We start from the raw sequence: 13562 nt of genomic DNA, 5'->3' as shown, positions 1-13562 counted from the left end.
CCCACAGAGACTCAGACCAAGAGACCAAGTAACGGCGGTGGACCTGGTGACAAGTGGCTAAATTCTGGACCAGGGATTGAACCCAGGGGCACTGAACCACTGAGCCACATCCCCAGCCCTTTTTAATATTTTATTTAGAGACAGGGTCTAAATTGGTTAGGACCTCACCTAAATTGCTGAGGCTGGCTTTGAACTTGTGATCCTCCTGCCTCAACCTCCTGAGCTACTGGAATACATTTTGTCAGGATAGCTGAGAGGACTACGGAGCATAACAGGAGTCAAGGATGACTCCAAGGGTTTTGGCCTAGGAAGGATGGAGCTGACATTTCCAGAGATGGGGAGATCAAGGGGAGTAAGCTGGGGTTGACATGTAAGGATTTCAGGTTCCAGGTGTTGAAGGCCTGTTAGATATCTGAGATGTCCAGTGTCTGTAGTCCAGAGGGGGCCTGGACTGGAGATGTAAATTTGGGGTCCACCATGAGTGGTTGGTAATGAATTGAAGCCATGAAATTGAAGTAATCTAACCATTTAAATTAAGGTTAGGACTAGAGACCAAAGCCCCTTCCAGAATGCTCTGCTGTTGCTCCTTGGGCATTCTGAACCATTTCTGGAGTACTGCCATACAGATCCGGGGTCTGCAGTCAGCCAGCCTAGGTTCATATGCCAGTTTCTCCTTCACATGGTTTGTGAGGATTATGTGAGTTAATACAGGTGGGAGTAGATCACACAGAATATGCTCCTGAATCACAAACTACCAGCCAACCCCAGACTGACTTCCTGCAGCCCACCACTGGCTGATACCAACATCACACGAAAGCTACTAGAGATGCTTCCTTCAATTAAAAACTCACCTGGTCAGGTGGTACCTATTTAGGTCACTTTTAGTCACCTAACAGCATGCAGTTCAGTGTTTTATGTACCAACCCCAGAGTTTACTTAAAGGGAATATTGCATGTGCTTAGTTAATTTTTCAAAAGACATTCTACCAAGTCCTTTTCCGAACCCACACACAAGTGAGTCACAACACGAGTAAGAAGTTATTTTAATCTTCTTTCCCTCAAGGATCATTTCTCTTCTGCTGATGATTCGCAGATTCTCCTTTCTCCCGGACAATTTTCCTTTTTGCCAAGACCTTCTTTTGAAATATTTTGGAATTTATTTTAATATCTCTAACAAATCAAAGGCAAGTCTGAATTTCTGTAATATGTTCACCCTGAGACTCTAAAAACAGAAATCCAAAGCATTTTCATTCTTGAGAGTACAGGCAAGAAAATGACTTCATCCACACCCTGTCCCAGCCCGCCTGACAGAAGGTCCCTGAAACCTCTAAATTGTGAATATTTAAAAAAAAAAACCCAAATTAATATGGAGGTATAAGGCAGCATCTTCTTATATCCATGGGGCATGACTGGGGAACTCAAATCACACAACAGAGTCTGTGACTCCTAAGAGTTTAAAATCAGGTGGAGAGGAGACAAACACACATTTGGAAGAGAAAGAACAGAAATTAGGAGCTGGGATATGGCTCAATGGTAGAGGACTTGCCTGGAATGCGTAAGGCCCTGAGTTCAAACCCCAGCACTGGGGACGGGGACAAATAAACAAAAGGAAAAAAAAAAAAAAAAAACAGGTCAAGCACTATTAAACATAGGTAAGCCTAGTAGAAAGTAAATGAACACAATTATCTGTATGGTAGGATGATGAGGCATTTTCATTTTTTCTTTTCATTTATATTGTCTTTTATTATAATGGATACATTGTATTTTTTTAAAAGGTCAAAAAATCGATCAAGAGCAGTAGACACAAAGGCTAAAGGCGCTAGTGCAGCACACCTGTTCCTCACCTAACGAGACAGGTGACGCTCGGCAAGTTCCCCAACCTCTCCCCCACCACGCCTGGCCTGATTAAAACAGGCCTTTGCGTGGTCTTTGCCCTGCCCCTTCCCACGGCCCCGCGTGGGAAGCTGTGGAGCACCCGTTGCTATTGCTCCACCAGCAGCAGACTCTGCAAACCCGAGATGCTCACGAAATGGGCAGGACTGGAAGAAGAATGCGGGAGGTCAGGGAAAAGGTCTCCAAGATGGGGTGACCTCTGCACACAGGCAGGAGGGCCACGCGCCTCCTCAAGCCAGCAAACTGAAAAGAGAACCAAATGCGGTCCCCAGGCTGATGCGCATGGGAGATTTATTGTAAAAACGGCAACCCCTAGTCGGCTCCAGAAGAGAGAATCACCGCACGCACTCAGCGGGCTGTTCACCCACCCAGATTTTTTTTTTTTCCACAAAAAGAAGAGACTCGGATTCCTCGCGTGTGTGTGTATCACCATTTATTGTAGTTTGCGTTAGGAACTGAACAGAGGACATGGTCTGTGGAGGGGGATAAGGAAAAGAAAAAAGAAAAGTATGTTTTTGTAGACGTAATTTCTTCAAAACACTTTATGGTTTCAAATCCTTTTTTATCCCAAAGGAAATTCAAGTATGTTACTCGGGAGCAGTAATACAAAATGCCACGCGCCGTGTGCGGGTGGCTGTGTTCCAACAGCACACCCACCTCCACGCTCCTCACACCCTTTTTTGCTTTGGTAAGGCCAAACCCCAAAGGACACATAGTAGGAACGAACCCTGCCTCCCACGCAGACTTGAGGGTAGAGCAATTTATTTACCCTCACAGGATAACGGTAAAGGTTTTGAACTGTCACACAGCATTAAAAAGACCAACCCTCGTCCCCCGAAACCATCAGCCACCTAAGTCCTGATAGCCTTCGGCACCCCCATCTGCTGCAACTGCTCCTTCAGTTCCTAAGAGAGGTCTTGTTATAAGGACCAGAGCAACAGGATTCTCTTCATTTTGATTATAATAAAAAAATTTAAAAGGGACATTTCAAAAGAAAAAAAAAAACTGAAATTCAAATTCTGAAAATATCTTGCCTTTTTTATTAATCATGTCATCTAACACCAATTAAAAAAACAAATATGTGAATATGATATAAAAATACGATCCCAGGATTAACACTTTGTCGCAGGCACAGTTATCTCACAGAATATATGCTTGGGGGGTGGGGAAAGGAGTTGTTTTTGTTTTTGCTTCTCTTAAAAAAAATCCACAGCAGTGCAAGTAGGGGCAGGAAGGGGGGGAGATTCTTTAGCAGCAAAATGTCCGAGTTCTCCAATCACAATCAAATCAACGGATATTGGATCAAAAAAAAAAAAAAAAAAAAAAACAAAACACAAAACAAAAAACAAAAACAAAACAAAAAGAACAGAAAAAAAAACAAAACCAAAAACAAAAAACAAAATCAAAAACCAAAAAAAAAAAAAACAAAACAAAAACAAAAACAAAAAAACAAAAACCCAACGACGAAGGATGAGGGGATGCTGCCCAGGCCCAGTCACCATCACTAAAAGACTTCCACTGCAAAAGCCCCATCGTGACACGGAAGGACGTGCTTTATTACGCAAGCAACCATAAAACCCGTCCCTCAAGCTTTTGACTGTGTCTGTCACTTAAATATATGTACAGGATTGGGCTCCTCTTCTCATTCACGTCCCTCCAGGTCTCTGTGTTTGGTCGCTCTGGGTGGGCTCTCGGGAACTGGCCGCATCTGGCCTCGACGGTCAGCAGCAGCCGCGCTGTGGCAGCTGCCCTGCTGCCTCGCTGGCCTTGGCTGCTCCCAGCAGAGGTGGGCGGAGGGCGGTTAGTGATCGCTGTTCTGTTTCTCTCTCATCCACGCCTGAATCTGTTCTTTTAGTTCTGGCACTGAGGGAAGAAAAGGAAAGGCCATCAGTGTCCCAGGTGGAGAACTCTTCCTGAGACAGAGGCCTTCGTGGAAAGAAGAGACCACTCATGGTCTCATTAGGCTGAAGCCTGCAAAAGACACAGGGCCGAACGGGAAGGGCCAGATGGCCAGTGAAAAAGAACAGCGCACCCTATGTCTTTTCTGTACAAAGTGCCACAAGCTGGGCGGAGACTGGACTTGGCTCCTCTCCCTGTTCTGGCCGAGCTCCTGGCACTGAGGGCACGCTGCAACAAGCTGCGGTGACCTACCTGGTTCCAGCATGCTCTCGGTCAGCGTCTGCCGGTTGAAGGGGTCGGTGGGGGAGTTCAGCAAGTGCCGCAGGATGATGGAGCGGTCCATGATGGTGCCGGAGGGCAGCCGCACAGGGTCAGTCATCAGGGTGTCCATCAGAGGGTCTGCAGAGACAAAGCAAAGCAAGCTCTGATGATGGGGTTCAACCGAAAAAAAACAAAACCAAGCCCTCTAACCATCAAAAAATATATACAAAGGAACAGCAAATGGCTTCTCTAGAGTTCCCCACACTGGGAGGAAATCTGCAGGAGATGAAGACCTTGTGTAGAGGGAAAAGTAGCCTGGTGTCCCATGCCAGGAGGAGAACCAAGACCCCGGGACAGGTCTGCAGCAGGCCCCACAGGGCTGGACCTGATCAGGGCTTCTCAGGATTCTTTGAAAGTCTGAATCCTCACCTACAGAGGGCAAAGCTGCCCTTAAAATCTTCAGGGTTGTTATGTGATTTGAAATCAGGCTAAGGACATTTTTCAGTTTACACTGTGACCTAAAAATAGGCAAATGTAATTTCAGACAGAGCCTCTCGAGAAGCTACTGTAAGCCAGGCATGGTGGCGCCTGCCTGTGATCCCAGCTACTTGGGAGGCTGAGGCAGAAGGATTGCAAGTTCAAAGCCAGCCTCAGAAACTCAGCAGGATCCTAACCAACTCAGTGAGACCCTGTCTCAAAATAAAAAAGGACTGGGGATGTGACTCAGGGGTAGAGCACCCCTGGGTTAAATCCCAATCCACGGAGCAGGGGGAGCGGGGCGCAGCACCTGCAGAACATCATCAGAGAACCTGGGAGCACAGGTGGTGCCCTGTCAGCGTGCACTTCAAGTAGCCTCAATCAGTGGGAAAAGCCGGGCCACTTGCCTCTGAACTCATCCGGAGCGTCACTGTAGTCGATTTCTGCTCGTGCATTCTTAGCCACTATCTCTTCTACTTTCTCGGCAAGAAGTTTAAACTTCTCTATCGCTATTGTGGATTTGATCCCTGCCTTCCGCATCTTTGAAATTACTTCTTCAAACAGTTCCTTGCTGTAGGATCTCTGCACATGAGGAAAGACAGTGTAAGACATGAATTCACTTTCAATGGAAAAAAAACAAGTCCCAAATATAATCCGTCTGTGGTAGCTCCCCCCACCGAGAAATCCGGAAAAATCACCAGGCACAGGGTGCATGACTGTAATTTCAGTACATTAGGAGGCTGAGGCAGGAGGACAAGTTTGAGTCCAGCCTCAGCAACTGGGAGAGACCCTGTCTCAAAAGACGAAAAATGGCTTGGGACAGACACAGGGATAGAGCACTTCTGGGTTCCATCCCCAATATCAAAAAACAACAATAGAAACCCAAACCCCTGAAATCACACGTAATTTTATGTCATATATATTTTAGTTTTCTTTGTGCATTTGTAGCTAGATAAAACATTAAAGGATATGCTTTTTAAAAAATATTTTTTTAATTGTCAACGGACCTTTATTTTATATATTTATGTATATGTGGTGCTGAGAATGGAACCTGGTGCCTCGCACATGCTGGGCAAGCGCTCTACCCCTGAGCCACAACCCCAGCCCCCAAGGATATACTTTTTATACACACAAATGCACAGAGAAGACTGGAATAAGACCTGCCCAACTGGACGAGGTTGTCACTGATGAAGAGGGCTGCGGGATTGAGGGGAACAGGGGGTTTTTGACTTTTGAAGTCAGCGTGCGTTCCTTTTAAAGTTTAAATATTGGAGACACAAATTTTGTCCATTTCAGTCCCTGCGGAGCACGGTGCTCTAACGGCAGAGAGGAGGTGGCAATTCAGCTTTCTTCCTTAATGGTAAACATGGTAAGAACCTAATATAGTTCAAACTCTCCTATCCGCTATCAATCCCTTCAGATCACCTAGTCAGACATTGTCACATCAGGTGCTCTGCTGACATTTGACTATCCCAATAATAGCAGTGAATGGCCTGGGGGCAGACACAACCTGTGTCCCATAGAGGAGTGGCCAACCAGAGGTGCCCACCAGGGACCCGGACAATCTGGACATCAATTCTGGCCCTATCACCCACCAGCTGTGTGGCCACAGACAAGACCCTAACTCTCCCAAGCCCATTTCTTGAGTGAAGTGGGGATGGGGACTTACCTAATTTACATAAATCACTGCCATCACACAGTATCAAAGTACATCATGCCTTGCACTTAACCACACAAGCCGTGGCCACTGGCTGGTTTAGTGACAATGATACAAACAGAAGGGGAATAACTAAATCTGAGATCCCAGGGTAGGACTGCAGTCTCCTATCATGCCAGCTAAGGCCCACTGTGCAACAGACAAGTGTTGGTGTCCTGGGCTCCACTCCAAACAGAGAGGAGGACTGTGTCCATCTGTCCCCCTCCCCCACATCCAGGCAAGCAGCTGGGTGCAGGGCCATGGTACCCTCCCCTCCCCCAGCACAAGAGCACTGGCCACTGGGCTCCAGCTGGGGGACTTCCCTGATTGTAGGAACCGCCTCTCTGCAGAGCGGCCCTGTTGACACCGCTGCTCACCTTCTGAGCAGTGGGACCTGCTGTTTCTCTCGGGATTCACGCCAGTGTCCTCAGCATGAATTCGCCTCGTGCTCGTTTTCTTTTAGAGCACTGGATCAGAATCCCCAACTCTTCTCCTTTTTTTTTAACTTCAGTTTCTAAATAAGTGCAGAAGCTTGCTTTCCCTCCCCACACCCACACCCCCTAACCATGCCACTGGGGAAAAGGGAGGAGAAGGACTGGAGGGTAAGCTCAGGGCTGGCACGCTGGCCTGGCACTCAGGTGTGAGGCCCTGGGTTCACCTAGCAACACACACACATACAACAGGAGGGAGGGAGGGAAAAACAAAAGACGGGGAAAGACGGAAACAAGAAAAGGGAGGAGAGGGAAGTGGCAGCAGGGTGCTGGCCCTGGCAGTCACCCTAAAAGGTCATCTCCTGGAGCCGCAAGGCATTCAGAGTGCCCCGTTCAAGTTTCCCAAAGCCAAATTACTACATTAATTCAACACATCCTTTACTGAGTGCCTGCTTACTGTAACGAGGTAATGGCAAGGTCGCTGTCAAGATCTGCAGGGCTGCCGTGGACACTGCTGCACCAGGAGCGCATCCTTGCAGCAAGCAGTGGCCTAGTTCACTTGCCGTCTTCCTACAACTGCCTCTGTTTCCCAAAGATGGTAAGATGTCACCCACTGACTGTGTGTGCTGGTAGGCCAGAGTCTAAGGCCCAGCATGGCGGTGAGCAGCTGAGACACTGAAGACCCAGATGCCAAGGGACGGGCCACTCAGACTCGGGAGCAAGGGCACCAGCAATCAGCAAGCAGCTCACTCGGCTGCAGCCTCGGGTTTGGGGGCGGGTGTCAGAGAAGCAGAAGATGCTGTTCTTACCTTTAAGAACCTTATCACAATATCTACAAGTCACAGATCAGAGAGGGCCGAGCATTGTTGAGTATACAAAGAATTCTTTCAGCTCAACAGGAAAATACAAAGTATCCAATTAAAAATGAGCAAAGGACTTGAACAGACATTTCTTCCAGGAAAATGAATGTCCAGAAAGGACATAAAAAGGTGTTCCACAGTGCTTCTCATTAGGGAAATGCAAATCAAAACCACAATGAAATACCACTCTGCTCCCACCAGGATGGCTACATTAACAATTGTCAGCGAGGATGAGGAGAAATCTGAAGACTTGCACACTGGGGGGGGGGGGCCTCAAATGCCAGCCATGGAATTGCCTATGGCCAGCAACTCCATGCCTCGCTATCTACATATCCGGAAGAACTGAAAACAGGCATCCAAATACATACCTATATGAATGTTTACAGCAGCACTATTCACAACGGCCAAAGGGGGAAATGAACCAAATGTTCATCAACAGATGAAATATTCAGCAATAGAAAGGAATGACGTGCTGTCACATTCTACAACATGGATGAACCTCAGAAACATTATCTATTTGATCCATTTATTTTTATTTTTGTGGTGCTGGGGATGGAAGCCAGGACCTCACGTATGCTAGGTGCATTCTATTGCTGAGCTATACCCCTAAACACTCAAAAACATTAAATGGAAGAACAAATACACAAAAAGTTATATGTTGCATGATTCTGTTTATAAGAAATACCCAGAATAGATAAATAGGTAAATCCAAACACAGGTAAAATAGAGACACAAACCAGATTTATGGTTGCCAGGGGGAATGGACAGTGACTGCTTAATGGGTACAGGTGATCCTTTTGGGGTGATAATAATGTTCTGGAACTAAGCAGAGATGACAGTTGCATGCCATTATGAATGCATTATACACCACCTAACTATACACTTTAACACAGTTAATTTTATATTATGGAAAAAATTATATTATTTTACCTTAATGGAAAAAAAGGAAAAGGAAAAGTTGAACAAGAAAACGAGGCACTAAATTTACAGTAAGACTCAATATTCTGGGAGGTCAGAGAAGGCGCCATCAACGTAGAAAGCCTGCCTGGGAGATGTACAACTGGACGGTTACGGTACTTTTCAGTGGGAAGCAGTACTAACAGACGACTAACATTTCATGAATGCGGGAAAGCAATCTGCTCATGGAATCGGATCCACCCATGAAAACGGTCAGGTGTGGTCAGTGCCACCTGAGTTCCTCTGAGATCTCTGTCGTGGGTTCTCAGTTCCAGGGACCAACTGCTAAGTTGCACTTCTCAGTCGTGCAGAGCCCGATGGCTCTTCATCTGGGCATCATCAGCAACCTCCGGCCCCTGGTCTTCAGCCCGTTCTTGATATACGGGAAAGGAAGTCCCTTAATTCTTTGCTTGCGGGGCTGGGGAGATAGCTCAGTTGGTAAAGTGCTCGCCTTGCAAGCACAAGGCCCTGGGCTCAATCCCCAGCACCACCAAAAAAAAAAAAAAAACCTTTGCTTGCCAACATGTCATTTTTTTCTTCTTTTGTTTTCCCAGGAAAAGAAGACATATCAAACCAAACCAAACCAAAGCCAACCAAGACTACTCCATCTGAAGGAGAAAATGAAATTCTACTACCTCTCCTGTGCTTCGTTGAGCAACCAATACTTCCACCCCAATGCTCAAAACCCTCGGATCAAACCAGCAGATAACTAGGAACTGGGATGCACACCTGTAATCCCTGCAACTGGTGGGCTAAGTCAGGAGGATCCCAAGTTCCAGGCCAGTCTCAGCTAAAAAATTAAGTGAGACCCCGTCTCAAAATAAAAATGGCTGGGGATGTGGCTCAGTTATACAGCACCCCGGGTTTAAGCCCCAGCATCAAATAAATGAATAAACAAAATAAAATAACCAAGCAGGCAGGTCCCTAATCACCTTAAGGCCACCATAAACAGAAAATGCCCAACGGGCAGCACAAACAACACCCTGTAAAAGAGCAAAGATGCTACTTAACCACCATGTGACCCAGCTATCCTACTCCCCGGTCTATACCCAAGGACTTAAAATCAGCATACTACAGTGAGGCAGCCACATCAATGTTCACAGCCGTTCAGTTCACAATAGCTAGATGTGGAACCAACCGAGATGCCCTTCAACTGATGAATGGGTAAAGAATCTGTGGTATATATACACAAAGGAACATAACTCAGCCATAAGGAAGAATAAAATTATGGCATTTGCTGGTAAATGGATGGAGTAGGAGAATATCATGCTAAGTGAAATAAGCCATGCCCAAAAAATCAAAGGCCAAAGTGGATGATTATACATAACGAGGGGGTGGTGGCAGCGGGGGCAAGAGATGAAGAGAGGAACTTTGGATTGTGTAGAGGGAAATGGGGTTGGAGGGGATGGGGGAAGGAAAGATAGTGGACTGAGACAGACATTATTATCCTGTGTACATGTATGATTACACGAATGGTGTGAATCTAGGTTGTGTACAACTACAGAAATGAAAAGTTGTACCCCATTTGTGTACAATGAATCAAAATACAGTCTGTAAAATAAAAATTGAAAAAAAAAAGTGGGGGGAAAGATGCTATTTGAAATGTACTTTTTTCATCTGGGCAGAGTGGCTCCCACCTAACCCCAGCAACTTGGGAGGAACTGACTTTAAGTCCAGCCTGGGCAATTTAGTGAGATCCTGTTTCAAAAAAAGAAAAAAATTTAAAAATGGTTGGGGACATAACTCAGTGGCAAAGCACCTCTGGGTTCAGTTTCCAGAATAATAATAATAATAATAATAATAATATAATAATAAAATGGGCTGGGATGTAGTTTAGTGGTAAAACACCCCTGGATTCAATTCCCAGGAGTTTAGGGAAAAAAAAAAAAAAAAAGTCTTTTTTTCCCCCTTTTTCACTGGGAGGGACGGTCTCTTTCACAGGTCTGGTTGTTTCTGTTTTTTTTTTTTTTGGTACTGGGGATTCAATGCAAGGGTTCTTAACTACTGAGTCACATCCACAGTTCATTTTAAAAATTATGAGTTAGGGTCTCGCTAAGTTGCTGAGGTTGGCTTTGAACCTGTGATCCTCCTGCCTCCGCCTCCTGAGCTGCTGGGCTCCTTCACGTGTCTGGAAGGTCAGGGCTCTTTAGATGGGGGCGGGGAGGATGGTGTGCCAGCAGGGGCCACGACCACAGTCCTCAGGCATTGGCAGGCAGTGTGGAGCTGCTGCTGTCGCCAGGAAAGGCAGTGCGAGGCTCTCTTGTGGCACCCTTGTTTTCAGCCTCGCTGGGTGTGCCTGCTCATCTGCACTGAGAGCTTCCCTGGTTACCTAAACTGCAGCCCCAGCAAGACCTGCAGAGAGCAGGGTTAGCGAGCAGCCCCGAGGCCTCACTGGTATTTCCATTTCCCTGCCCTCACTACAGACTACCTTATCTTCCATTCCTGAATGTGTGCCATTATATAGTCGCAGGCTAGAAAAATAGTACATATTTTAACATTTCCCCAAGTAACTACAATTTCCTAACCCTTTCACTTACCACCACTTTTTATAAAAACTGCTTTATTTTATTATTATTTTTAGTTGTCAATGGACCTTTATTTCATTTATTTGTATGTGGTCCTGAGAATCGAACCCAGTGCCTCACACATGTAGGCAAGCGCTCTACCACTGAGCCACAGGCTGAAAACTGCTTTAGACACACCTTTTCCCCCATTACAGGTACTTTGTCAAAACTACTTCCCTTGCTTATAATAAAAAGCATCCACATATGTGAATTATAGCTCAAAAATCTGTTATTTAAAAAAAAAAAAAAAAGCATCCATCATGGGTGAGAGATGGTAAAGAGCCTTCTGGAATGCCTCCTGATGGTCAGCCAGTGATGTGGTGAACATGAGGGCGAGGGAGCGTGGGCCTTCACTAGGCCACAGACGGAGTGGAGAACTCACAGGGAGAGGCGCCCCTCTGAGGCGCCAGAGCATCACAGACTCCAGAGCAGGGGCTTAGACTAAACTGGTGGCTGTGGAGGAACAGAACATACTGGAACCAGACACGGTGGCACACACTCAGAATCTCAGCTCCTCAGGCGGCTCAGGCAGGTGGATGATAAGCTGAAGGCCGGCCTGGGCAAGTTAGTGAGACCCTGTCTCACAGCAGGAAGTGAAAGGGCTGGGGGACAACTTGAGGCACAGGGCTTACCTAGCACGCAAGCCCAGGACCGTCAAGACACACGACCAGACCTGACTCCAGGGACACAGGGATGAAGGGCAGGGAGGAAAAGAGACGACCAGGAGCGGTTCCAGAACTAGGAGACCATGGACGCAGGGCATCGCCACAGCAGGAGATGGGGAAGATGGGGACCGGTGAGAAAACCTGGCTCTTGGGAAATTAATGCACCGGCGAGTAAGGTGGGGGAACAAATCCACTGGGAGAGGGTCAGGAACAGATCTGCTCTTCACTTCCCGAGGAAAACAAGCCCTTCCTCTCCACTTGCACCTGACCATGTTTCCTGGCCCCTGTGGTCACTATTCACACCTAGGTACTAAAAACTTGTCAAGCCACCATAAGCATCACCTTTCTCCACTGAGAGTGGGGAAATCCAAAGGACAGACGCTCCGCGATTGGGCAGGGTCTGCAGGAAGAGGAACTGGGAGGAGATGCAAATGCCCAGCACAGCAGACCGAACGCCTCCTGCCCCTGTGAAGGGCCTTGCTCCCCTGGCACTGACCTGGTCATCGGCAATGGCTTTAGCAAACCGAGCACAGTCCAGCTGCAAGTAAATATCCGTCAGCTGGTCCAACAGCTTCTTTGGTTCAAAGCCATATTTCTCTGGGTTTTCAACTTTCAGGTCACGGCACTTCGGGCCACAGAGTTGCTGAAGATTGAAGTTCAGCATTGCAGCCAATCGGGGTCCAAGTTCCTAGGAAATCACAGGATAACAGGACAATTCAGGCTGCTTAGAGAAGTGAGAAGGACCCAACGCTCCTACTCCCGTGGCCAGTTTAGCCTTCAAAGACTCCCTTCAGCGTGCCGTGTGGGGCACGCTGAAGACATTTGGCTTGACGTTCAGATGTCTTTACTTCCCATTTCTTATATGAAAATTCTAGTAATTAATGGAATGTTGTGGGCTAATGACAAACACCAACGAAAGGTCTCTTTTTAAATTCATGCTTTTAATTATGAAAACAAGAATCACTCCAAATTCAACGGGAGCCTGGAGTGGTGGTGCGTGCCTGTAATCCCAGCAACCGGGAGGCCGAAACAGGAGGACCACAGGTTCGAAGCCAGACTGGGCAATTCAGTGAGGCCCTAAGTTTAGCAAAACTCTGTATCTAAAAGAAAAATAATAAATAAATAAATAAAAATAAGAAAGAAAACAAACTAACCTAACTGTGGTTCTAATTAGTCTTTGGCTGCTGTTGCTGCTTCTCCTTTCTTTTTTGAGGTTGGAAATCGTTATGGTTTGGATGTGAGGTGTCCCCCAAAGTTCACATGAGACAACGCAGGAAGGTTGAGAGGAGAAATAATTGGGTTGTAAGAGTCCTACCCCAATTTGTGAATTAATCCCTGCTGGGATTAATTGAAGTGGTAGGTGTGGCTGGAGGAGACTGGAATTGGAGTGTGGCTTTGGGGTCTATGTTTTGTATCTGTGAGTGGAGACTCTTCTCTGCTTCCTGATGATGCAAGCTGCTGCCCTCTGCCAGGCTCTTCTGCCATGATAATCTGTCTCACCTTGAGCCCCAGGGAATGGACAGGCCTTCTATGGACTGGGGTCTCTGAAATTATGAGCCCTCAAATAAAATGTTCCTCCTCTATAATTGGGCTGGTGAGATCATTTAGTCACAGCAGCAAAACAACTGACTAAAAGAGGGATGGAACTCAGGGCCTCATGTATGCTAAGCATATTCTCCACTAGTCAGCTGTATTCCAGTGAGTTTTTGGCCTCTTTTTATTTTTAAAAATTAATTTATTTTTGTGCCATGGGGACTGAACCCAGGGGTGCTCCACCACTGAGTTACACCTCAGCACTTTTGAAAATTTATATATATATATATATATACATATATATATATATATGTTTATTTATTTATT

General features: G+C 46.4%; 1 protein-coding gene across 3 annotated transcripts in view; it reads right to left on the bottom strand.

Moving 5' to 3' along the window:
* Positions 1-2303: 2303 nt before the first annotated feature.
* Positions 2304-13562, bottom strand: part of UBE4B (ubiquitination factor E4B) — a 121518-nt gene continuing 110259 nt past the window's right edge. For all 3 annotated transcript variants that reach the window (XM_079142873.1, XM_079142874.1, XM_079142875.1), the window contains 4 exons: positions 12199-12390; positions 4937-5111; positions 4044-4190; positions 2304-3755 (listed from right to left, as the gene is read on the bottom strand). In XM_079142873.1, coding sequence (XP_078998999.1) covers positions 3694-3755; positions 4044-4190; positions 4937-5111; positions 12199-12390 — 576 coding nt within the window. In that variant the 3' untranslated portion in view covers positions 2304-3693. The remainder of the gene's footprint in view (positions 3756-4043; positions 4191-4936; positions 5112-12198; positions 12391-13562) is intronic.

This window comes from Sciurus vulgaris, assembly GCF_902686455.1.
Source record: "Sciurus vulgaris genome assembly, chromosome: 1".
In the NCBI taxonomy this organism is placed as follows: domain Eukaryota; kingdom Metazoa; phylum Chordata; class Mammalia; order Rodentia; family Sciuridae; genus Sciurus; species Sciurus vulgaris.
This window is presented reverse-complemented; position numbering and strand designations above follow the sequence as displayed.